Source organism: Harpia harpyja, chromosome 5, assembly GCF_026419915.1.
Source record: "Harpia harpyja isolate bHarHar1 chromosome 5, bHarHar1 primary haplotype, whole genome shotgun sequence".
NCBI lineage: Eukaryota > Metazoa > Chordata > Aves > Accipitriformes > Accipitridae > Harpia > Harpia harpyja.
In genome coordinates, this window is record NC_068944.1 from 75,088,779 (window position 1) to 75,115,917 (window position 27,139).

Consider the following 27,139-nt stretch of genomic DNA (forward strand, 5'->3'; position numbering starts at 1 on the left):
CAAAATTTTCAGAAAAATGACAGTGTATTTCTTCCTCTGTTTAAAACTCATGACTTTTACATTATCTGTTCTCAAAATGGTTTAAATGGTGTCAAGTCATATCAGAAGGTCCTTCTCTTGCTCTGAGGAACTTCTAGCATGTCTAGGTCATTTCCTGATGGTCAGACAAATTTCTCCAAGGGTTAGAAAAGCAGTCTACAACAGTGAGATAATTTTTCACTTCAAGGCTGTTAAATTCTCCTCACCAACTTTGAATGCATAAAGAGGTTCTCAAAATTGAGGAATTTCAAGTCCAGTATGCAGTTTTCATGCGTTGGTTTCAGGTGATCACATATTGGGCCACCTCTGAAAGGCATGACTTACTCCCTCTTTTTTCCCCATCTGCCCTGGAGCATATGTCTGTTCCTACAACTCCCTGGCATCATTTCTCGAGGTATGATTTCTGAACAGCGAATGGGACAAAGCCACAGTGAGACTGGAAAGAAGGATGGGATGACCCCTTTTGGCAGCAGCCCTCAGTTCAACCAACTTAAGCCAACTCTGAAACCAGAGCAAGGCTCATAAATATTATACACATACATAAACAAGAGGCTTACTGAATATTCAACAATTAGGAAACTACAGGCTGTCTATAACCTTTGAAGTTCAACACACTTCAGTGAGTAAATAATCCAAACTTCGTACTACTTAAATAAAATTAAAGCTATTTTTCTTTCAAACTCCTGTAGGAATATACCATGACTTGTAAAAACAGAATCAGGAAATTCTATACCGTTTAAATTTTTTCTAGGCAATTTCTATTTAGGACACAGCAAAACAGAGTCACCTAATGAAAATTCAATAAATTATAAAGACAGTACACAATTCTAAACAGGCAGCATACTCCAGAGGCACTAATCTCTTTCTTGGTATTTTTTTTCCTCCCTACATTATGAGCTGATGTTTTTGTAGAAAATAAGCCCAAGTTTGATCTAAAAAATAAGCATCCATTTGAAAGAAATCATTACTGTGACACCAATGTGATGGGGATAAATCACTCTGTTTCCTTGTAACATTGTGGTAAGATGTTTTTAACTTTTGTTAAGTGTGATATATATCAACTATTGTTACAAGCCAGTACTGGTGGATACCAGAAAGTTCTTAATCTATGTAAAAAAAATGGACCAAATGAAAGGTATTATAAATATATTTGAGAAGAATTTAAAAAGCTTGGAAACTAGAACTGGTGCCACACTGGTCTTTAAAAAACCAAAACATTTGTCACACTAGATTATGGAACGGTCCTTGCAAAATGTGATAAATGGCTTGGCTTGTTCACCTCTCTATTTTAAATTAATGAAGTTAGTTCATAATAAAAGCATTATCAGAACACCGCAGAGCACTTTAAATTGTTTTGATACATTGCCTAAAACCATCCTGAAACTAAAAGGGTCTTCAGTAGTCAATCCAAATAAATTAAATGTATGCAATTAACTAAACAAATATTTTTTGTTACACATTTAACACTCTGGAAAGGAATAGATACTAAGAATTAAAAAATAATTCCTATACATGTCTGGCATTGTTTCTGGGAATTAGAGGAAAATTCAATCAAGGCATTAAAGTGATGCGCTCAAAGTGTTCTGCAACAAAGATAACTGACCTCTCTCACATGCAGTCTTTAGCCCATGATTAGAGTCATACAGTATGAGACTACTACCAAGTCTGCTAAGACTATGACTATGTCTGCTAAGAGATATTCCAGAACCCACACGGGGCCTAAAGCAAAACTCAGCTGGGCAAGGCTCTCCAGGCTGCTTTACCAAGAAGGATGTGCTATAGCAGTCTCAAGAACTAAGCACTTGCAACAAAGAAGTGATTCCAGGCGATGTTCTATCTTCGAGGCCCTTGGTAAGTCTAGAAAAACTAAGATTTAAAAATAGGGCTCATCACTGCTGCTCTCTTGCACATTTTAAAACCAGCACTGAACCTTTTCACCTGTTGGTCAACCCCAAATTCTTCTAAGATGGAAAAATGATAGGTTACTTTTGGACAAAGATACACTGTTGGTGGTACAGATGAATGAGCCAATTTGAGCTTTACTAAATCTAAATGCATTTATTAAACAGTAGAAAAAAACATCTTAGGATATTAAATCCATAATAGCTAATCCATGATCTTAACCACCTGTTTGAAATTTCCCTTTTCATGATTTTTACCCATTTAGCGGAGCCTGTAATTTATAAAAGATAAGCACCAATAAAAAGCTATGTAGGGTTAGTATCTGAAATACAATTTCTGAATTTATGACAGAAAAAATATCCTTTGAGCTTTTAATGTTTAAGAAAAGAAAGAAAACTGGGGCAGTATTATCTTTGATTTGTAGCTGAAGGAGAGAAAGGAGATGAGAAGTTATATACCCCTTTACATTTTGCTGAGGAAGGCCACAAGACATTATCTCTACTTCTTCTTACTGCCTTCCTTTACATACTGATTTATGCCCTTTTAGTACCTCCTACTTACAAGAATAAAGATACAACCACTATCAGTAGTAGCAGTTTGATTTTTTTCCAACATAAGATGGAATCCTTTTGAAAAATAGCTAAAAATCTCTTAAAAAAACCAAAACCAAAACCCAACTTGTTTTCAGAGGCTAGCAAGTCAGTATTTTTTAGAAAAAAAGAAATAAAGTCTGGAGAAGTTAAATATTTTAGAATAAGTTTCGAGGTTTTGAAGAAAACATTAAAATCTGTCTTTAAAATTAGCAGTTTGAGTAGCCGAAACCTGATTAATATTTCATGTATTCAACCTACATTAATCTATCTTGTATAGCTTCTTTTTATGCAAGGAGCCACAGCGGACTACAGAGCACTTTGATGCTACCATGCCTTTAGAGCATCACTTAGTAGACTCATTTCTCACGTTACATCCATTGATCTTACCACTGAGCAAAAAAATTTTGTGATACAACCGTTTCAATCAAACTGAATGGACACTCTCGCAAACCTATAAACCTTTGCATCATGCCAGAACTCTCATTGCAAACGCATGCAATACCACATCCCTGCATGTTTGAAATAGTTTTTCCTTTCCCAATTCCAGTTTAGCAGAAAGTGTTAGTTGCACAGCCTGTAAAGTACAATATTTATCGGCTAATGTCCAAAGCAGACTGCTTTTTCATACTAAAATCTGTATAAAATTTATTACTGAAATGTGCATTAAGTGGTATATGGATACAAATGTTGCACGTTAGTAACACACAGACTAAAAAACATATTACCGTCCCCACTAATTTCATCTGCAGATCCAGGTGGCATGCAAGGAGAGAGAAAAACAGAGGGGGAGAGAGAAGGGACAGAGAAGGGGGAGGGGAAAATATACTATTAAATTCATGAGTAATCCAAAAGTATTCAGACTGCAGTTATATTCTATACCTGACTCAAGAGAAACTAGAAAAGTAGCAGAATTTAAGACTTCTCACCTAAAACCCAAGGGACAAAGATACGTTCTAAGAAGCTTGTATGATGAAACAGAGTTAATGACCTTCAAACATGAATTTACACAAAAAATAAATTTGGGAGTGGAACTATTTTAATGCATTGTTAAGAAATGCCAATTTCTGGTTTAAGTCAATACTTCACTACAAAACAGATCTCCTACAGCCAGATGAGTCAGTTCAATTTGAGTTTACACATACACTTATGACTTTGGATAACTAGAGATGGTGTTCACCCTTTCAAAGGAAATGCACTCCTGTGCTATCACTAACACATGAGTAAGAAATGGAACCATCTAACTATTAATTATACAGAGCATACTGCAGTTACATAAAGCTGAGATTTAAACGAGTGGCAAATGGAGCAACTCTACTGGGAAGCTGTTCAAACGAGCACCATATTCCGCGTTTATGGTAGCGGCCCTATTCCACACCAATACCCACAGCACAAGCTGATGCACTTTAGACATTATTTATAGATAAAAGGAAAATAGGCATTAACGTTGTAAAAGTAATGCACCTATTACTCCAATTCTTCTTACCCCTAACAAAGCCAAACTGGTCCAGACCAAATGCTGAACCAGTATGCAGCCAAAAGCATCACTGTAGTCAATACTTAAATGAAAGTGATCTTAGCTGATGCTTATTGTTGCTATTCTATTTCATTCATAAGCATGCTGTATCAGGGGTCCAAGAATGAAGTAAAAATATATTAACCAAAAACCCCATGGGTATACAGGGGCTGCACAGCTGTACAAATGAAATTATTAATATGTTTGTCATTGTAGAACATGATGCTTAAAACTAAGTCCCCCATAAAAATGGGGACCAGCAAGTTTATGACACTGCATGAAAATCCAATTCAATAGGAGGAAAGGTGTAGCAGAAATATCATTAAATTATTCTTGGAACTCTGTTTACCTGAGGCTAAAGTAGTTTAAAGACAGTAACTGAGTTAGTATATTCAGCTTTTGGGTTAATAAGGCAGCCTATACAAAGAGCAGTGCAGTACCCTTAGGCGGCGACTCATGGGAACAGAAGACGAAAGGCAGAAAGCGTCTAGCTTTCTTTACTTTATGCTGACAGTGATTGACTCCTTTACAAAGAGGCAAGAAAAGGAAAGAGAAAAACAGAAACAAATTATTTGAAAATAAAAGAGAAGAGACTGGAGAGAACATCTACAATGAATGAACATAAAAGTAAAGGTTTACATTACAATTCTGTATCACAAATGGATATATGAATGTTGTTGAAACTCTAAAGCATATTTGGTATTTTCCTTCAAATTCCTTTCTACAGCAAAGTTATTTTAATTTTTAAAAGTGAGACTAGAACCTATTAAAGTCAGCTTTTACCAACTATAGATACCATCCATTGACAACACAAAGAACACTGTTTATCCCAGAAGCGTAACTTGCTTTTGCAAGCTCCCCATCTAAGTTCTACTAGACTGTGCTATAGCTAAATTCTGATTTAAGTGGCAGTCAGCAGACTTAAAACATGGACGTATTGATTTTCTGGACCCTTAAAAGAACTTAACACAAAACAAGTATTTCACATAGCAGGGTAACATAGAACAAGGAAAAACACAGTTTCTCTGTCCCACTGAAATACAACACTGACATAATATTTTATGATCTGAAATCTGCCACTAGAGTTTTATGCCCAGTGCAGACCTGTCTTGCCAACTGACGTTCTAGCTCTCCAAGGATCTCTGGGCGAACACCCCATGGTACTGTCCTCACCGTCCCCTCTCCTAGTTACCTTACTGCATTTAATTAGCAGTTATCAGGAGGAGAGAGATTTTTGAGCAGGAGAAAATACAAAGAAGCCACAACTGATTTCACAGGGTGAGAAAGAAGGACACAAGACGACACTAAGAACCTGAGGATAGCTGCTCCTTTTATTTCTCTTGTTATTTGTTCGCTCCTCTCTGCGTTCCTCTTTTCCCTCTCTCCTCTATCTCAGGAAATGTGAGACGTGGTTTAAAAAGCCAATCAACTAAAAACCTCCGTCTTGTTGCTGGTAGTCCTTCACAGTCAAAACTGGAGTGAGGTCCAACCACCTTGAGTTATACAGGCTGGAGATCCAGGTGTTAAAAGAGAAGCCCAGTACCACAGAAGCAGCACACTGGCACAGCATACTAGTCAGTGGTGGGAGGAGAGGGGAAGGGTGGAAAAGGAGAATTACCTTTTAATAAAAATAACTTCACATTTGCCATAGATTCTGGAAACCTAAGAACCATCAAAGCAGCTATACTTACACAAAAGCACCACCTTATACACAGTTGTGCAGTTTTTAGCGGCCAGATTTTGAGGGATAATGTGCAGAATTTTTTTCAAGGTGTATTAAGTGTGTTCAATCACTGTCCAATCTGGAGGCTGCATGTTGAAATTCACACATGCAAATCTAATGGGTAACACACTACTACGTACAACCCATTCTTTGCTAAGACGGCAATTTTAATCCAGAGTTGAAACAAGTGGGTGATATTTATCATTGTATCCTAAACAGCAAAAAAGTACCATTGTAAAAACTGCTGGGGTGATTAAACAAACAGGAATCATTCATCAATTGTAAAAAAGTACATGTCATTGAAAATGACAGAACATTAATCAGATTCAATGCTAAAAACTAGAACAGGTGCAAGGAGAGGGCAAAATTATTGAGTAAATTAGTGTATCAGTATTTCCATGTATACCACATTACTGCAATCCTAGGGATTTATCTTCCTAACATCACACGGCACAATTTTCAGCACTATCATTCTAACAAAAACCTGAGGTAACATTCATAAAAAGCTTTAGACATAGTATGAAACAAAAGAAAAAAATACTAGAGCCATTTTAAGAGACTACTGAAAAGGTATTGAAATGAGAATAAAGGAATCCAATACTCCGTACTGAAACAGAAGAACAGGTATAGAGTCACTGGAAGCAATGCAAGCTATCTAAAAGGGAAGAGATGTTTCAACTCTTGACCTGTCTGCTCAGGCTACAAAGCTAATTTAAGCTTGAAATGCTGAAATACTGTTTACTCTCACATTAATACATGGGTAGCAGAAGCTGACTGAAACCTGACTAACCTATTTCATACAAAGGGCACATCGAAATGACAAAGGTGGTTTTAATTCATGAGGTACATGTCATGATGCCCTGAGATATGCAGTCCAACTTGTCTTCTGCATTTCAAAATTTGCCTTTACGATTTATTGTATGAAGTTTTTTCAACTATTCTGCCAGACTAAATGGAAGACTACTTTGTCTTAAACTTACCACATCGTCAAGTCTAGCTACACAAGAAAGTTTATTTAGGTAAAAAGTTGATTCTAAGTTTAAAAAAAACAGACGTTCCACCACTTTTTCAGGAGCTTAGAGAGTACCTTCTTGAAATGAATTCTACTTAGAGATTTCCACCATTCCACACCAGCTTCCAGCCAGGACACCACTGCCATCTACCTAAACGCCCATAAAGCTCAGAAATGCTGCTGAAGACTTCACTGGACTTCTTTTTTTATTTAGTTCCTCTTCTCAATACTAAATATTCATTAAAATTACTGTGTATAAAAAGAACAAATCACTTGCTATGCAACAATGTTAGAAAGGAATTGACCAGGATAGAGGGCAGTTACTACTGGAGCTCCTCGTTAGGACTGTATGAGCAGATAACCAACACTGGAAGGCTGAAACTGATAATGTCCCATTCTATTTTAGTCATACATTCCCGAACCAGTTTGAGGAAAAGTCCTGAAAAAAATCTGTAGAAGGAATAAATCTATTGTTTTCAAGGTTTTGAAATCAAATTAGAACTATGCCGTTGTCACATCAAGTATGTTTATACATAAACAACAACCTCCCAAACCTAATACTTCATAGAACATTTCTTTACTCATATGACAGTGTCATTACTAGCAAAGCAAAAGTGTCTGCTCGAATCGAATGGATCACAAAGGAGGAGCGTAGGAGGGGAAGAACTCTTTAACCAACGACACAGACTGATGAAATCAATGCAGTAACTTCCTAGGCACTGATACAGAGGAAATCTGTTTAGACTGTCTCCACAGTTCATTCTGGTCTTATGCATGAAAAGAAGCATTTTAGTCAGTCTAAAATACAAAAAGATAAGAACACTGGTCTATTCAACTGTGATGGGAATCTGAAATATTGTAATTTATTAGCATTAAGGGTATTTTTAACTATATTATCTTATTAATCAGTGGAATAGCTGGGTGAGTTAAGAAGCAAGTAACTCCCTTCGTGAACTTGGAGACTAATGACCTGCTCAAGGTTTTTAAAATTAATCCACAGTAAACCTTAGGCTTGAATGTCTCCCACTCCTGTGACCACATGGCAGAGCTACAGCTGTACAGAGCCTTTATATTCCTCTAATTACTTAGTAATTTGAATGTATAACTATGTAATTTATGCTAAGACTTTTAGTCTTTATTTTCAGAAGTGAGCTGTAGAGTACGACATAACTGAGCTAGCAGACACAGTCATAAGCACTCAAGATACAATTTTTCATCTTAAAAATCTACTTGCACTTTTCAGCATTGTCTTTTTTGAGTGACTTGATAAAATGAACATGAAAAAAACACCAAACAACTTTATAACCTCTAGCAAAGAACACCTTTTTCCCCTACTAATTCAAATTGAACTAGGAAATGCAAGTCTTACACAAGAAACTCTTTCAGAGTTGAGTGCAGGGCAGACCTTCATTTTGAGCACAGAAACAGAGCATGCACTGTGCTTTGCAAGCAGAAGTGATTCAATAAAATTGTATTTGTCTTTCTACTCTTGCTCACAGCTTTGCTTGTGATCAGCCCGCATCTCACCTGTACATGCAGGCCCTTTCATATGCTGACACCTCCTTCATTAAGAACATTTTAAAGTGTTGTAATACTGAAATCAGGTGAGTATATTTTTTTTTTTCTCTCCTGTTTGTTGTGTTTTGACATTTGGCTCCTGCTATATTTCAGTTGTTCTAGGTAACCTACTGGAATTCTCTCTCATGGATTAACTATACCATATAATATTTTTCTGCATGCTAAAATCTCACTTAAATCATGCTTATCTCCTTCAAAAGAGAAATTTTTTTCATTCAAATTGAAATTTCAGCTCAGTGGTATGACTGAAGTGGCAACTAGTTCAAACAGGATCTGCTCATAAGTAGCACCTTAGAGAACTCTCACGCCACTTCACCACCATGATCAGGAGTTAACCACAGCATGCAATTTAAGTGTAATGATATCATACTCTAAATCAGTGATTCTAAGGCAGAACCTGGAAACTTGCTGAGAAGCCCCTCTTTCAGGATGCTAAAATCCTTCAGTTCCTGTAAGGAAGCTCTCTCCAAGAGACCCGATTTCTCCTTCGCAGGGCACGTTACTGGATATCTCTAAACCATGGGGTGCAGTTATAATTTCTTACAGAGTCACAATAAGCAAACAATTTTTCCCCTCTATAGAGAGACAATGGCACAACAGCATTATTAGAAACTTACGCCATTGTATTACCATGCACTTAGAGCTACACCCCTTTTTACTTTAAAATGCCACTTGTGTTAGTAACAACAGCCATGCCAGCTAGGGAACAAGATGACAAACAAATTTCTCTTTAAGGTACCTATTTCCCTATTAAAGGTGTGTGTCATGGGGTCTGTTACTTAGATGGCTTGAACAGCCTGCCTTAACATCTGAAACAGCGATTATATTTTTAAATACCTTTCAATTTCCTTCACCAAGTAAGCACACACTAAAGCTGCAAAACCAGCACCCACTTGGAACCAAGACCAACCCTGTGGCAGGCCCTAAAAAACCCCTTCAGGCACATGCCTTGTACTGGCTCCGGCAGTATGGCTCATCTTCTTCCTTACTGTCATCTTTCCAGTTAGAGCTCCCTCCCCACAAACACGTTATTTTATTCAGCAGTACCTGAATATCCAAATGCCAAGAGTAACTGCTTAGAATCATAAAATCATTTAGGTTGGAAAAGACCCTTAAAGATCTTCAAGTCCAACTGTAAACCTAACACTGCCAAGAACCTAACATTGCCAAGACTTGTTCAATACTCTGCTTGTTCAATACTCGCTGAAACAAGTGGGTCTGAAATGTCATATTCTGTAGCACTGCATGTAAAGTAACGTTTGAGCTATGATTAAAAAAATTTACGTCCACAGAATTCTCTAGTGCAAAGGACTTAGTCAAGGGATGCAAAAGCATATTTATTCTTCCTAGTCATATTTATATAAGCGAGGATGGGGCAGAAGAAGCCAAAGAACTCTGTGTCAGAAAGAATTTATGCAAAAAGGGAGCAAGCAAACTACAGCTTTATTGATTTCATTTTATAAAGAACTTTTTATACTATATAATTGACTAGGTAAATTATTATTTTTGGAAACATGTGTATCAGGAAACATATGCATCACCTTACCAAGGCTAATGCTTGCTATTTCAAAACAAACTGCTGGCCAAAACAAGTTCCTGTAGACTAGAGTAGAGCATTTTAACATGGTGACTCCAAGCAAAACAGCAGGAAATCTAGTTAATAAAATTACAGTAAACTGGTATGCTGCTTCTTACAAATTTGATATACTATTTGCACAGAGCAAATAGTTTAGCCTTACTGTTTCCTGAGTGTACACTCTTGGCTAAATACATAGAATTCTTTTTTAATGTAAACACAGAAGTAGAGGGAGAAGGAGACAAAAGTTGGAACTATCTACCTATTAGCTAAAACACTCATTGATTCTGGTGAATCACTGCAACTTAAACGAAAACATCAAATGTATACCAAAGAAATCTAAAATCCAACTCATTTAACTGGGCTTGTTATTTATAAAAATACACACACGCAAATGTAACATTTGAGGGATAGAATTATTACTATGCTTTAAAAAATGGGGGAAATCTCACAGGCATCTTACTTGCACACAGTGGAAGACAGTGCCCACTGCAAGGAACGTATAATTTGGAGAAGGCAGGCAGACAAATAATACCAGAAGAAACAGGAACAGAAGCATGCAGTAAGAGGTGTGTGGTGAAACCTGGTTCGGTGGCACACACCCGCAAGAGAACACATCTTGGCTCCCAGGTCCAGCAATCTGCTGCTTTGGATTCCTGAAACCAACTTCACCCTTCACTAGTTTGAAAAGGCCTTTATTTAGAGAGGAAAAAAAAAGTATTTAAAAACCTTCTATCTTTGTATGCTTTGGAATATTGAAATACTTGGAAAGAACAAGTTTTCACTTCACTAGACCAGAAATATTGCAGAAGGAAAGACAAGGCGTCTTTCATTAACAGGCTCATTTTTAAACCTACAAAACTTCAGACAAACACCTCAACTTTTAGACCACCAAACTGTGTTCCATGCTGGTTTTTGGCTATTGCTGGTTTCCCCAAATTGTGGTGGGGAATTCACTGTGAAGCCTTCCTTTAGAACTAAGGGCGTTAATACTATAAATATGTCTGACTGCTTAATTTTCCTGCCAAACGTCTATCTCAGATTTTTGCTATTTAGCTTTAGCATCGGGATAGGTCTAAACAAATGGGAGCAATCTCACTGAAAACAAACGGCAGAGTTAATTTATGATTTAAACCATCAAAGGCGTGAAGGACGTTACAGCTGTCAGTAAGTTATAAAAGCTTGTCTTGTTTGAAGCCTTAGCTCTAAGTCATTTAAATGTCACCAGAGAAAAGCTCTTATTCTGCAAACCAAGATAGCATCACCCACAGCTGGCTTTCCACTGGATGCTGTCAGCTGTCAGACTCTGCTGACCTGTAACTCTTGGGTTAACTGAACATTATGTACATCTGTTGCCTGTGTTGTTCCATACTGATGGATCAGTTACATGTGACAACAGAAGTGACACTTCTTCACATCTACATGAAGTATTAGTTCATTTATAAGAAGCTGATTCCTTTGGGGACTCAGATTCTTACAGAAAGCACCTCCCGAAGAATAACCCTTACCATGCAACTTCATCTCAACAATCTGTCCGTGGTTTAAATTTAATATACTGACATCCATGCCACACTCAATGCGTTTCAAATAATCTTGGGGCAAAAAACCCCTACAACAAAAAAAGTATATCTGTGTTCTATGTACCCTTATTATATTAAAAGAACAACAAACCCTTGAGACTGAATAATAAATGCAATGGCTTGAATCACTCCAGTATTATGTCACTGTTTCCAGTGGTTTGTAAGACGGTATAAAAAACAAGCATTAAGCACAATGATTTCATTGTGAGAAGATATAAAACCTTACTACAATACAAGAAAAATACCTAATTGGTTTTGATTTTGGTATTAGAAAGAAAGGGAAGGACATCTTCTGGTTTAATGTTATTCTTTTGCTTATGGCATCAAAAGCCAGCTTTGCACCTTACAGCTTCCGTGACATTGACTTGAACAACCAGCTCATCTCCAGCATTGCTACTTCTGTCTCTTCTGTGGTGCTACAGCAAAGCTCTCATTTGCCCATCATTCACCTTTATGTGACTCCCTAAATGCCAGAGTTATGTGGTATTACAACTAACTTCCCTACATTAATATCAAAACACTACTTCAAAAAAGTAGAGAAGTGAGTTGTGCTCTGAGACACAAGAGTACTTCAGATATAATGCATCAAGCAAAAGACACCTAAATTTGCAAAGTCAAAGTGACAGCAATAAAGGATCATGAAGCAAGCGTTTATTACTGCTTTTAATAGTAAAAGTATATCAGCATTCTTAGAAAAATTGAAAGGGTGAAAATTTGAGGTGGCAGGGGAATACGACTTTTTTGTCCTGAGGATTAGCTTTTTTTACGTGAGTGATTAAAAAGCACAGCATTAATCACTTAAGAACTTTCAACTTTTTCTAACAGCTAAAATGAGCCACACAGGCAAGAATACTGACCATGCTTCATCTACCTTATCTACCACGCTTGCTTGATAGGTACTGAAGGAAGAAGAGCTGCTATTTGACTCTGAGAGGTAACAGTAACTGATGAAGCTCTATTACACCTCTGCAGCTTGATAGACATTTTAATTCCAGATCCTCTCATCTATTTTCTTGTGCAAGGTCTCTTTACTTAGGCTTCCTATGCCAAAGGGTGAATATCAAACATCTTTAAAAAAAGGTTAAGGGTGGGGAAAGGAATCTGAGAAGTAGGAAATGAATCAAACATCTACATTTCTTCCCTCCTTCTTGTATGAAGTATGTCGGTTTTTTGAATATGTGCTACTAAGCGCTCACATAAATGTTAAAGTGGGGCTGTAGCCTCCCTGTAAGTCAGGGGTGTACACTCCACTGGGTCACAGTATTGGTTCCTGAAGTTCGTGGCCAAATACTAGAAATCTGTAGGAACATACCATAATATTAATACACTTTTGCATTGAGAAATCTCCTTAATAAGTATTATGTATAAAGATTTAGAAATTTATTTTCTACTAAGACACTGAATCAATCCCTCAAAAGGATTTGTTCTGAGATTCTGTAAAAGAAAAATGTTCTCTCAAGTAAAGAAACTTAAAAAAACCCACAGTAACTAACAGAAATCTCAGAAGCCTATAAGCTATAGAAACAACGTGTATTATCTCACATGCTCATCCTTCAATTAACTTGTGATTTTCAATAGCAAAAATTAAGTGCTTTGATCTAAACAGCAGCTACAAAAAAACAGCTATTAAGTTTCTTCTTTCTGAAAAGCGATGATTAATATTTAATTGCCTATTTTCACTTTTCAAAGTTGCTCCTTCATAATTAACACATACTCAGGTAATTTAAGTTCTAGCCCACGATATTCTACTTCATTAAAAAGCTAAGTGAAAATATTGACAAGGAGCTTTGCTTTGAAGTATTCTGGCCCTGCATCACTGCACAGCTATGGCTGCTCTCACAAGCGACACTACGTAGGATAGCTGCAAAAAGTTTCTCTTTAGAAACTGCACTACAAAGGCAGCACAGCTATGGTTTTGGTAAAGTCAACAGCCATGCAGCAAGAAGTGAGCTAACTGCGAGTGAAAAATCCACCTAAACATCTGCTAGCTTTATAAATAAACTTGCAATTTTTTTTATGAGCCTTACCTGACACAGAGACTGCGTGTGACCTTACTCCTTGCTTCTCATTGTTGGCCAGCCTGTAAAACAGAGGTTGGAATCGCTGAATGCTGTACATTCTTCACGGTCACATACACTGGGAATTCACCCTAACAGGGCACCTACTGTAATTAGCAGGGCCAATCCATTTCCCACAGTGACAGATTTTGAGGGGGAGAAAAGTCAGAAAGGAATCTACCATTTCAATCCCATCTAGGGGAGTAAGAGCAGAGAGATTGCATTACAGTTTTAATTAGCGTATAGATTCACAACGACAGCAAATTTCAACAAAAAAAAGAAAACCTAACTTTTACAAACTTTTAAGAACAATCTGTGCATGTCTGAACTTTGCCAATGTACGTAATTTGATGGTGCTGCTACTGTCTATATTATTTACTGGAAATAAAGTATGAATTGAGTTTTTGTTTGTAAGATGACTTCCCCTGTACAACAACTTTAATTTGATTTACACATCAAGTAAATTAAGAAAAGCAATTAAATTTAAATGTAATTAGCTATAAATATTAATTAGTAACAGAAATTCTAATGAATTCTTCTAAATTTTTTTTCATGTACATATATAAACATGATTTTAATGGTAGGACAGCAAGAGCACTGCACTTCGTTCTTTCAGAAATCTGGAATTTCATCTGGCAAAGGCACACCTTTCCAGATGCAAGATGGGTGTTGCCTAGTAGAGTTTTATATATTCAACAAAAGCCCATTCCTCTGCTGCCAGCCTAAGAGCATATATGGTGCCCTTGTCTAAACAGACTCAAGTGTACAAATTCAGTTTTGGTAAACTGTCCCAAAAATGGGAAGAAGCTTTTCCTTCAAACCTTATTTTATCCCAGAAATCCTTACAAATAAAAAAAGGATAAAATTTATGTAATTAGAAAATTATTTTGTGTTTCTCACTTGTATCTATTTAAGTAAAAACAAATTTTCCTCTTCCATACGAGTGCACACGAAGTTTACCAATTTTACTGCTTCCAGCCTCAACTTTCATGTCCTTTTCCTCCCTGCATTTTAACTCCTCTCTCTCTGCACCATGAGAAAGCTACCTGGCTAGTGAGGACTGCAGCAGGACCTGAGAAGGAGGAGCAACCACTAGTATCTAAGTGGCTAGTTTCTTGCAGGTTCAGGAACACATTGTGTTCCATACTCCACTGAACAGTTAAAAAAGTAGTAACAGTAGTAGTAGTAGTCGTCGTCGTCGTAGTAGTAGTAATAATACGACTACTACTACTACTACTATTACTTATTATTATGCTGCTGCTGCTGCTGCTAGACTCCTTCCAGGAATCAAGGAAGAAACAGAATGAGGTGGCTGGGTCAAAGTAGGCACAGTGCCTGTGTCCCAAAGAAAAAAGGAAGAGATAAGACACTATAAACTGCTAAATTTCATTTGGTCTTTCAACAGTTATCTCCTGCTACTGGATACTGGTGACACTGCCCAACAAGGTTCAAGGAAAACAATCTGATGAGATGTGGCTTTAAACTGGGTCTGACTATGGCTATAAAGAAAGCAGTCAGATTGTAAAAAAGGAAAAAAAAAAAGTGGCTTGGTTAAAGGACTGAAGTTGAGGAGGCCACAATAAGAAACTCCACATGCAAAGGGGAGATGACCATCACAACTTGCCAGATAGGATGGAGACCTAGCCACTGACAGCAGGAGTGTAGAGAATCATCAGGAAGAATTAATAGGCTTGCCTACCACTGCGTTATGGACTACCAACTCCAACAACATAAGAAGTATTCTTTGTTCAGAGCTAAATCAGACATCTTTTCTTATTTATCTTAAAGTTTGGGAAGGAGAAACTTGCAGAGAGGTAACTTAGCATCCTTTATAAGAATTATAAGACAGCATGTCTCAGCATACCTTGGATACAGTATCACCATAAAACTAGCCAGAGGAAAAAAGGCAAATCCATTTGCCTGAAATAGATTAGCATTTTCTACAAATCCACAATTACTATCGGAGAAGAATTTTTCTACATTACTATATTTAAAAAAATAGATTAAAAGGTATTTGTTATGTAAATGTTATTCTTTATTGCATTGAATCTAAAGATCCCAACTCAGACTGACCCTATTACAGAAATATTATTAACAAAAGGTGACATGACAGATTTATGAAAGGAGACAAAAAAAATATTTTCTGTATTTCACATAAGCAGAAAAGGGGGCAAATAGGAAAAACAAGAGCATAGACTGACTCACAGATTGAAATCAGAATTCAAAAACTGTTTAGCATCACTCTTATAATTAAATTTACTCATGGACTCAAAATAAATAGCCTGAATCCCAGTCAATTCTTTTCCAAAACATCCTTCTTCTGTTACTGTCAAATATGATCAATGCATTATGCACTTTTTTGCTCAGATTTTATTTCTGGTAACTTTATAGTTTAATACTGCTGTCAGTCATTTATGCCCCATGGCCCCAAATCACGGCCTGCTATTTGTCCTAGAACCCAAAAGCAACAATAAAAATTAAGCACATATAAAAAGTCCTAAAGCATCACTTAAGCATTACTCTTTTTCAAAACTTTTTTTTAAAAAAAATAAAGCATAAAACTTACTTTGGTATAGATGGTAAAGCTCTTTCGCCTTCTGTGTAAACAAGAAGAAGACAGGATTAAAATTTTTTCAAGTTTCCAAATAACCTCTCTCAATATGCAATATATAAATGCCTGAAACAATAATCATCACAATCTCTCAGGGAAACTTATGTTGATTCAAAAGACTGTTCTATACATATATTAAGAGCAGCATATCAACACAAGTCCTTCTAACCAGTGATACAGACCTTTTGGCAAACTCTTGTCTGACAGAACAACGTATACAGAATATGGAAGTTCTTTTTTATTCTTAACAAATAACTCCGATAAATCACTTGCAGAAGGTATGACAGTATCTCATCTCTCTAGTAAGAAATGCTTTTGTTTTATCTCCAAGATGCGCTAAGTGCTAACATATGAATAAAACAACTGAAGACAACTTGGGACTTCCACGTAACACAACTAAAATAAATCTTTCAACTGCGTAACTTATCATATTGATTTCACATTTGGTTGACATTATACAATAGTAAAGCTTAGCGGCCAGAGATGAAGTTAGCTTTTTGTAAACTATTTTCAAATCCTTGCCAGTCTTTCTTTGATAATGGTATTGTGTATAAAAGCTTGGATGTACATATTCAAGGTTTTTTTCCCTATTGTATTTGATGAGACACTTGGTATCCATGTGGGTAAGGATGATGGGGAAGTGACTAATCCTTTAGTAAAACATCAACGATTTACAGTAGATTGAAATATGCAGGGAAGGAGACAAGGTGGGCAATTAAAACGGGCTTCACTCTCTAAATCACTGTAGCACTGATAAAGTGACCTGAGAGAAAACAGAACAGCCACACTTTTAGAAAATGGTGACATATACTGTTTACACAAAATCATGTAAATTCTAGTTTGCTTTTATGCTGCATTAAAATTTCTGATATTTCCAGACATTACAGAAGTAAAGTACAATCTCACCTTTGTGTACTATGGGACTGAGTAGAGACATGCCCGATACCCAGAAGCCATGCTGACCATGGCAAACTACAGTATTTTGTTACAGTATTTTTGCTGTCTAAAGGTAGAAGATCATTTGGTTCACCAACCTATGTCTGTTTTGATCTGTCTGATCGCAGGTGTTGAAAAGGAAGATGCAGGAAAGAAGGGAAACAAGAAGCTGTGATTTGGAAGATGACCTGCAGCAGCTTGGCAAAGTGACTAGAGCCCTGAAACTGGAGGGCAGAGGAAGAACAGCAAGATTATACAAGAAGCATGAGGTGGGAGATACAGGTATTGTGGTATGTTAGGGTAAATGATACCTTTTGGGGAAGGAAATAAAAGGCAAAGATCCTTAGAGGCAGTGTGGAGTGACAAGTATGAGATCAAAGGCACAAAGGTGACAGCCTAGCAATAAAAGACTGGGGGGTAGGTAACCAAAAAAGAGAGACTGTAATGGGCAGTAGAGGGTTCACACTGGATGAAACTGGACAAAAGACATCAGGCTTGGAGAAACTGGCAGAAGAGTCTTGCCTGCTACTATGCAGGCCTCCCTAGGGTTGTGAAGAACACTTAAAAGAACCTTAAATTCCATCCGATATCTACATCAGCTGTCAGTCATTATTTGTGAAAGCATCCTGTGTTCTAGTTTACATCAAGTTATGCTGCTACTGCTAGTTATTCCAACACTGCTCCTACATTTGGCAATGGATTTAATGGTTTAGATGTTGCTGATCAATCAATCACACATGTTACTGGTGAAACATACTTGCAGTCTGTTGTTTTTCAAGATTTAAAAAGTGATACAAATATACAAACCTCTGTATTAAAATAACTTTATTAAATTGCACTGTCAACTTCCCCATTCCATATTTTTAAAGCAAGATAACGGATGCACAATTAATAAGCAGCTATTCAAAATAATTTTCCCTGCTCTTTAATATGTAGCTCCATCATGTGTTAACTGCATACTATTCAAACTGTATTCTAAAGATGGAACTTCCATTTCCTTCGGGTTCTTCTGCGTGTGAAGCACATCAGTATCATATTTGGGGCCTTCAGAAACATCAGTGAATGATTTCATAACACTTGCAGGGCCACAATGCTTCATATGTTCCAAGTACTGACCTCAGCTGCATATCAGACTGTTTCTGTCTCTTGCAAATGTAGACCCCAACCTCTTAAGAAAGTGAGAAATACGATAGTTGGCAACTGCTAGTGTACGCTGAAGTCAATTACCACCTATCGAAAAGGATCTAAGAGAGATAAAGATAGAATCTAACTTTCCAGTGCAGTATTAAATTTTCTTAACGAGAAGAATCCTATTCTGTTCCCTACAAGTCTCCACTTACTGAACAGCTTCCTATTGGTGCAAAATATAAAGCAAGGATCATAAAAAAAAAATCTCTTTCACAACAAAATCCTGATTCTATCTTAATAGTAAACCTACTCTTCACATTTTGTGAGATAAGGAGAACATGAATAGAAGTGGAATTATGTAGTTAGTTGAGGAATAGTAGTATGATATAGTTAATGAGTGTGACAAAGATGAAAGGAATTGAGATGGCTGGAAAACTGTCAGAGGAAATGATGGCGATGGACAGAGAAAAGCAGACTCTAACCCAAGTTAAATGAATGTTTGTTTCCAGATTGGTTGGAAAACCAGAAAGCATGCATGGGTGCAACTAAAACCCAGTTAGATCTGATCATCTTCCTCTTCACTGTCCTTCACCAAATTCTATGAGGCATGACTGATTTTGCTCTCGGTAGTAGCAGAGCAACGCACTGTCATGCACTGAACAGAACTGGGCCCTTGTCCTCTGGGATGATGAGGGTGGGAGATGTGGACAACGCATGCTCAGCCCTGGGGAGATGGAAGGAGCACATGGCACCGATCTTAAGCCACAATCTGATGTATGCATTGACCGGCTACACGGACAACATCCCCCTTTCGGCTGCTGGAGATATGCGTCAAGGGGAGGGCCAGATATGTACAGGGGAAACTGGAAAAGTAAGTATGTGCTAAAAAAAAAAAAGGCCAGCCAGAAATAAAAACCTACTATTAAATAGTATTAAAGATGCCCCCCCTTTCACTGGAGAATATTCAAGAAAAATCCATCCGCGTGGAACTAGTCGAAATGGCATATCAAAACTGATCTTATAGACGCCTACATGCTCTCTGGATACAAACTGCTCACTTCAGGCAGGGTTTCCCAAGTTGGTGCTCATCCGTTTACAGCTTATATCCCAAATAAAATAACGAAACACTCATTAGTACCCTTTTAGGTCTGAAGTCAAAATTCGTTACTAACAGCATCACAGTAAAAGCATATGTTGTTTTTCACAAGTTGAAACCCACAACATCTTGCCCAATTCTATATTCAGTTAAAAAAATGGGATATGCATGATTGTACTGGGGTGTCCGTGCCCAGGCGCCGGCAGCAGGAGCTGCAGGGCAGCCTCTGTGAGGAGAGGCCGGGGCTGCCCCGTGCCGGACACAGCCGGTTCCAGCCGGTCCCAGCCAGCTCGGAGCTGCGGCCGTGGAGAGCCCGGGCGGGAGCAGGTTGTCCCTGAAGGACTGCAGCCCGGGGAAGGGCCCGCGCTGGAGCAGGGAGACGTGTGAGGAGGGAGGAGCGGCCCAGAGGGGCTGGGGGGGACGGACCGCAACCCCCGGCCCCAGCCCCTGCGCCGACCCTCGGGGGGACACGAGTCGGGAGGGAAGGGGTGAAGGTGGGAATGGGAAAAACAGGGGGGAGGGGAGGGAAGTAGGGTGAAGGTGTTGCTCAAATTTTGTCTTTCTTTCTCACTACCCAAATCTATTTCAATTGGTAATAAAGTAATTTTCCTCCAGTCGAGTCTGGTTTGCCTACGTTGGCAACTGTTAAGTGATCTCCCTGCCTTTACCTCAACCCATGAATTTTCTCATCCTATTTTCTCCCCCTGTCCTGCTGAGGAGGGGGAGTGAGCAAGCAGCTGAGGTTGGCTGCTGGCCAGGGCTAACCCACCTTTTTGGTGCCTAACATGGGGTTTCAGGAGTTCAAGGCAGCAACAGTAATTGAAAGAGGTAGCCACCAAAAGTCAGACAGGGAGTGCAATAATTGTGGGGAGCTTGGATGCTGGTGTTGGCAATGTATTGTCATAAAAGCAGTGATGGGACAAGGAGAGTTTTATTGTGTATATGCTGTTCTTTTTTTCTTTTGTGATGATGATACTTTAGATTTTGATGTTGGGAATTTTTGTTGATATAAGTGAAAGTCCTAAAGACGTGTGATGAATGTGTATTTTAATGAGAATTACCAAGTGTGTGTGTCACAGAGGCAAGGGGTGGAATGGTGTGGAGATAGCTGTGACCAGGCACAGGGCAACCCCTGGTCTGTTCCTGCAGTGGCCACCCCTGCAGCCCCGCTGCTACCAAAACCTTGGCACGTACGCTCAGTACCTTCCACCAGTCCCGTAACACCTGGCTCCAGGAGATGTGAAAAGAACTCTCAAGTATTTTGATTTACCACAATGTAAACTGTCCTCACCTGATTGAAATTATTGTGAAAGCAAAATCAGTGAGGGGTCAAATTAGTCAAAGTGATAACATGATCGTAAGAATTAGAATACGTGCTGCCATTCCATTAAAATGAAAACAGTGCTCATGGTTAATTTGTGTGAAAACAGAAAACGATTATTTGGAGAAATTAATGGATTATTTAATCTTGGTATTTTGAAACTCAAAATTCTGAGTTTTCATTTAGCTGTAATACTTTCAGATTTAAAGGGAATGTTTCAATGTAAAGGTGAGTTCTGGTATAAAGGAATGACAATCAGATAACTATTTCAGTTGCTCAGGTGTTTTTTTCCTAAGTCTTTTTAGCCTTTTATAAGAGTTTTGACAATTCTGCATTACCTATAAAGCTTGTTTAAAGTGATTAATAGATACAAAATTCAGCCAATAGACTTAAGATCACAGGGAAGCTACTTAGTGCATAGTCCAGTCAGTAAATAGCCACTTAATACCAATTTAAGTTTTTATCCATTGCTTCATTTCTGGTCTTTGCCTGTAAGAGTTAAGTGTGATAATGGAAACACAAATATCAAGTTTAAAGTTTCCACATTGGTCTAAAGGGACCTGTATACCAAAATATTTATGAAAAACAAAACAAACTGAATGGAAATATGCCAAGTACTATCCAGGTCTTAAACATTACCAAGTGCTCTCACCAAATTAAGAGAAACTGGATCATTAATGGATAGCGAGAGAGATAATATCATAAAGACACAGGTTCTTTTAGTAATCAAGAAGGCTAATTTATGAGGAGAGTTGCAATAAACATGTAAATTTACAACAAAGAGGCGATGGGAAAGCTCAAAGAGGGGAGAAAACACATCTGTTGGATCGAGAGTTGCTACATGATTTGTTTCTGATGTGCCTTATATAATCAAAGCTCACTGTGGGAGGGATCTGGGAATGCAGATCATGGTGGGGACAGCTCTCCTATGAAATGTTTAATTTATATGTTGAGTACTGCTATGAACTTCAAAAAAAGAAACCTCAGACAAAAGAACTGTACAATTTATTTTAACTGGAGGGATTCTCTTCATGTTTGCATAAAGAGGAGTGTTCCCAAAGTGCTGTGTAGCGTTCTTTTAACTCAATCACTGCTCATTTGCTCCATGTTAAAATACACCGATAAGAATATCACACAATAAACACACTCCATTAAATGCATTGATTTATTTTGCGTTCATGCCTACCAGCAAACCACAGGGCAAGGCATACTTGTGCAACACAGAAAAATCAGAAATCTCACCCTTCACAGAGCTTAGTGAGTCTAGAAGATGCAACAGCTGAATGATAAGCAAGTCAGGTTAGAGGAAGACAAGAATTAGAAAGAAAAACTACAAATAGAGTGGGTTAATTTTTATTGCCACCTACAGCAGTAAGTTAGTACCCACGTGCCCTGCTAATCTTAGATGGCAGCTGCTTGTATGCATCATGAAACAAGTAAGTATCGAAGAGGACATGGTAAAACCTGTAGAGATTTTGACTGGGAGCTGCTCCCTTGCTTGGGCAAGAACAGCAGAGGACAGCAGAGCAGGGTTTAGCTGAGAAATGAAAACATACATGACTGGAGCACAATCAGTGCCACAATGCACAGCACTAGAAGCTTGCACACTGGACGAACAGAACTAAGACTTGATGAAGGCCTTGACTGGCTGCAGTTGCTGTTGTGAGTGACAGAATTGGAAATCATGAGGCAGTAGTATTTTGTGGAGTTAAGAGCATTTATTTATGTATAGGTAAGAAAAGAAAAGCCATTCTAGTAGCAGAGGAACAAGCCGATAATAGCACTGGCAAGGTAGACTGAATGGACCAAATTTCTGAAATACTACCAGTGCAGAAGTGGCAAGAATTGGACATACTCTATATGTATGTCTCTAAAGAAAAAGTAGAGGACAGAGTCGGAGCTATCCATTAACTTAGTATGACTGAGAGGTGGGGAAAGGTACTGTGTTAAGATACCAGAAAGTTTTAGAAGCTCAGCTTTGTCTACTATAGTTCAGGCTGAAAAACACCCAATCCACTGCATATTAAAAGGAAAGTTTTACGAGTGAATAACAAGGATTGTTAACAAACCCCAAACCATGATTTTTCAGAAAAGAAGAGGCACAAAAGACAATCACCCACAGATATAGACTAGTCTAGTGAAATGAAAACCTTGGTTTGTGATGCCTATTTTATTTTTAGAATAAACTAGCATTATCACTGATACTAGCTTATCCTTTTGGTGTCAAATTTTGGTGCCAATGGTTCATCATCACTGAGTTGTGCACCAGGTTGGCTGTAAGAGCAGAGTTTGTGTTGAGGGAAGATTTTCCTTTGTATGGAGATAAGGTTGCATGACTAACACAAATTCTAACAAAGCTGCTAATGTTGGAGCTAAAGGTCAGTCACATGCTACGGGTCAGAAATAACAAACAAACATGCAAGTTTAAGAAAAATTTGAACAATTACTAAGTGCTATCAAAACATCTAACACCCTACAATCACATTTCTCCATTACTGAATGACCAAGTTTCAGTTTGGGGTTTTTTTCTGCCATGCGCAGGCAGGATGCTATATATGGACCTGGGAAAGACCTGAACTATGTTAATAACGTTACCCCGTTTGAACAACTACAGACCAGGGAAAACCAGTGGCACAAAAAAGCAAAAATGTGGCTAAAAAGGGACTCAGCTTCAGATTGGAGAGCTTCTGGGATAGTTTGGGTACTTTCTTGTATTAGAAATAGAGAAGAAGGAAATAATTTATTCATTGTTTTAGAAACCAAAAAAGTTGGATTAATTTCCATGAGTAAAGATTAGTACAGGAGGACAGAAATTTCCATTCTGAAGCAGCTTTGCTTGGATGTTTTTCAATAATTAAAGGTGTCTGAAATTAGAAAAAAACGGAATGAAATTTGATTAAAATTCTCTCTTTAAAGCTAGGTGTACCTCCACCCTTGTCTCGCTGCTTCCAGCTTGTGGGTTGCTACAGAAACAACCGATCAACAGTACAAAATGCATCTCTGCTTTAGTCTATTTTATGAGAAAAGCTCATGAGACTTCTCTCAAAGTTTTTTTTTTTTTCCAAACAGAGATGTTTTGAGTATCTAGGAGGAAGGCAGAAATTTTTAAAAATTATCACCAGTCAGAACCTTATCCACATGCATACTAACCAGCCTCTCTGAACTTCCACTTGTGTATCAGGGAATCACATTTCAAGATAACACGTCCCTGTTAGGAGTGCCTGCAATTACAATTTACTTCTGCTAGTTAAGTTTAGAATAGTGTAAAGCAGTGATTACTGAAAACCAGTCTAAATTATCAGCCATTGAGTAATTTTTGATGGAGTGACATTTACTATCAGTGTTTCTCATAACAAAAATACCTATGGTTCCCCCCGGAAGACAAGAGCCTCCAAATGAGGGTTTTGCTGCTACCTTGTGTCTTCTATTCAAGTCCAAAATAAGCTATCAGTAGATATGAGCATAGCAACTACCAGAATGAAACACCTCCTTACCTTTCTGTGGCCTGATAATAAAAGATTGCGTAGCTCCATTCACCAGTCGGCAATATCCGTCTATCAAGTCAGCCATATTCTCTGCAATGGTTAAGGATGGTGCTGTCACTGTCAGAGGCTAAAGAAGGAAAAACACAAAGCACCAACAAAGAGGTATTATTGTAGTTGCAAACACTGAGTAGAACAGCTGTCTCATTGCATCAGAACTTTACACACACTTGCAAACAGTAAACAGAAAAATGTGGGTGAACAAAGAACAACCAGATTCTTGGTTTACTTTTTATGTAGAAAATTTAAAACACAAGGTTCGAAAGCACTGCTGATAATACCCTCCACCCAAATGTAATATTAATCTGGGCTTATTAAGTGGCTTGCTAGCTAAACTTTCAGTCAACCACTGTTCCTTACAACTGCTATGACTTTTATGGCTGTAATTATGACAATCCTGAAGAAGCTGCTTATTCCTTAAAGCTTGTACAGGTGGTGTCTTTTTTCCACCCTTTTGCGGCAATTTATTCTTTGCCCTAAAAAGTAACCTTCCCAATTTCAAAAAAGATAAAAATAAAAAAAGAAAGATGGACAGTGGAAAAAGAGATGAGACATACAGACAGGCTATTAATCTTAATACCACCAACATTCATCATCCTCTGCACAGAGTTGCCAACTTGCCCTCAATCCTTCCCTACCACAGTGACTGTTTTCCAGTGCATTGGAAAAGACCAAGCAAAAAAATTTTACTTCCCTTCCAGCTTTGCCTCCATGTAATATGAGGGAACAAATTTTCCTTCTTTCATATTTCCCCTTTTCACAAAAGTGAAATTGCTCAGTTTCCTCTTTAGGACATAGCATCATACACATACACAGGCTACTATTAAGTTGCACTTGAGGGCTCGTATTTTTCAATTAAGCTTCTTTTACAAATATCAAAGTCTACAAGCACCAGATGCAAAACCTAGAACATGTACTGAGCTCTAAATCTATTTTAAAAACAAAAATATCTGACTAGCATAATGACGACTGCTCACACTTCCCTTCCCTTTACCCTTAAAGAACAAGAAAAATCAAACAACTGCAGAATGCCCGGAATGCAAAATGTTGAAATATAATGCACTGGCTTTAAGTATAGGAGGAGCAACAGAGTTTAACAGTAACTGAAGTCTTTGTACACATACACAGACAGGCAGTGCCCAGCTTAAACATGCAGGTACAAAAGTGAAGTATACGTTTAGTATATCATAATTACACTGACAGTAGAAAAATCCAGAATGAAGTTACAGACAAGAACAAAAGTATAATATACAGAATATCTTCATTAAGTGTAGGAAAACCAAAGCTAGTAAGTTTATCACAACTGTCAATATCATACCTCAGGTGCACCTGCTATCTTGAGTTGCAGCATCCCTTTTCTGTCCTTGTCTTCACTGTTTGAATACTGAATAGTCTGCACTTGATTAAAGTCTGCTAGATGAGTTGGCTGCAGAAAGGCAATAGAAAAAGTGGGGAAAATTTCAAAATTACAGCAAAATACTTTGCCTTTATTCCTGATGTCACAAAAGCACATGTAGACTTTGATCTCTAAATTATACCTGCAGAAATCTGTTCCCGCTTCCTCCTACAGTTTCGTTAGGCTTTGGCTAACAACATATACAAATATCCACGGTATTTGCAAAATGAAACCAAGCACCAAGTTTGCCTACAGAGGTCAGTGTTGAGTAACTGCAGGCACAGGCTAAACTACACAGTGGAAACAAGTCTTGGAGGTCAAGACAGAAAACTCAACAGGTTAACCACATGGAACCTGCACTCACAGCATACTTAACGTACCTCCAGACTGCTGTAAAAGGTATGTTCTTAGCTGGCTATGCGTTCCTGATCTCCAAACCTTTTCACTACCTTTGAATTAATTTCAATAGAAGCTGGACGTAGGCTCAACTTAATTCATGACTGTAAAGGTCCCAAACATTTTGCTAGAACAACCTGTCTGAACGTAACTTCCTTGCACCACGGAGGTGTACAGGAAATACTGCGATACAGTCAATATCAGGCAAGGAAAAGGCTATTAAGGGTATGAAGTAAAGCAAATAAACCAGCAATGACTGCACAAATGCTAAACACTAACTGATTAAACAAGCTCTTCATTTACACATTCCTAAGAAAGAGGAGAATGATTTAGAATAATTTTCATGTTTCATTGTTAAAGTCACCACTTATTCTTCAAATTCTGCAAGAGAGCACTTCATTGGGTACAAAAGCCAACAAATTCAGTGCTGAAGTTGACAATGTCTCTCCACTTAACCCAACTGCATCTTCTCTGATCCCAAATCATGAGTTAGTATCTGAGTAACAGCTGTGTATGCTGAATTTCCCAGTTCTTCTGTGTTTAACTCAAAGATTAGACTTGCAATTCCCCTCTGTGTGAAGTTCAGTTCACAACAGGTCATGGTTGTTAAGACAGTAACTGAGAAAACAGAAGTAGACTTACATTTGCACCCTTGTCTGTAAGGTAACTGATTCCTTCTTCTGGGCCAATTGCCAGTTCCACTGAGATAATCCAGCTTGACTTCAGAATTGAAGGAGAAAGACAGGACAGAATTTCAACAGTAAGACAGGACCTTGCTATGTATGGAACGCTATCCTCCAATGTTATAATTACAGGTTTTAGTAATTAATCTCTAGACGCTTTTAAACTCTTCAAACAATTCAAAATATATTAAAATCAAGTAATTCTGTAAGTAGCAAAACTCCTCAGGACTGGTTTCCTGGGGATCTCTGCTACTCAAAAATGCGTTTCCACGTGTTTTATCATAGGTCTACATGAGAACTATGTATTTCCTGTACTTCCTCTTTTCTCATGGACACTGCTGTTCATGTTCTCATTTGTACTTGAGTGTCTATTTTCACAAAGCTTGCAGACTTAAGGCCCTTTCTCAACATTTTTTTGAAACTGGTAGAGATTAAAAGGCATTAGAGGAAAATTTAC

General features: G+C 37.9%; 1 protein-coding gene across 9 annotated transcripts in view; it reads right to left on the reverse strand.

Annotated features, from left to right (window-relative positions):
• PTK2 (protein tyrosine kinase 2) overlaps positions 1-27,139 on the reverse strand; it is a 227,748-nt gene that overhangs the window by 57,483 nt on the left and 143,126 nt on the right. For 5 of the 9 annotated variants that reach the window (XR_008235252.1, XM_052787688.1, XM_052787689.1 and 2 more), the window contains 7 exons: positions 26,642-26,719; positions 25,526-25,633; positions 24,160-24,277; positions 16,140-16,170; positions 13,544-13,596; positions 4,488-4,571; positions 3,260-3,277 (listed from right to left, as the gene is read on the reverse strand). Coding sequence is in view for 8 of the 9 variants with exons in the window: in XM_052787688.1 (XP_052643648.1) it covers positions 3,260-3,277; positions 4,488-4,571; positions 13,544-13,596; positions 16,140-16,170; positions 24,160-24,277; positions 25,526-25,633; positions 26,642-26,719 (490 nt within the window). In the remaining variant the exon portion in view is untranslated. The remainder of the gene's footprint in view (positions 1-3,259; positions 3,278-4,487; positions 4,572-13,543; positions 13,597-16,139; positions 16,171-24,159; positions 24,278-25,525; positions 25,634-26,641; positions 26,720-27,139) is intronic. The other 4 variants (XM_052787685.1, XM_052787683.1, XM_052787686.1 and 1 more) reach the window with 2 other exon arrangements.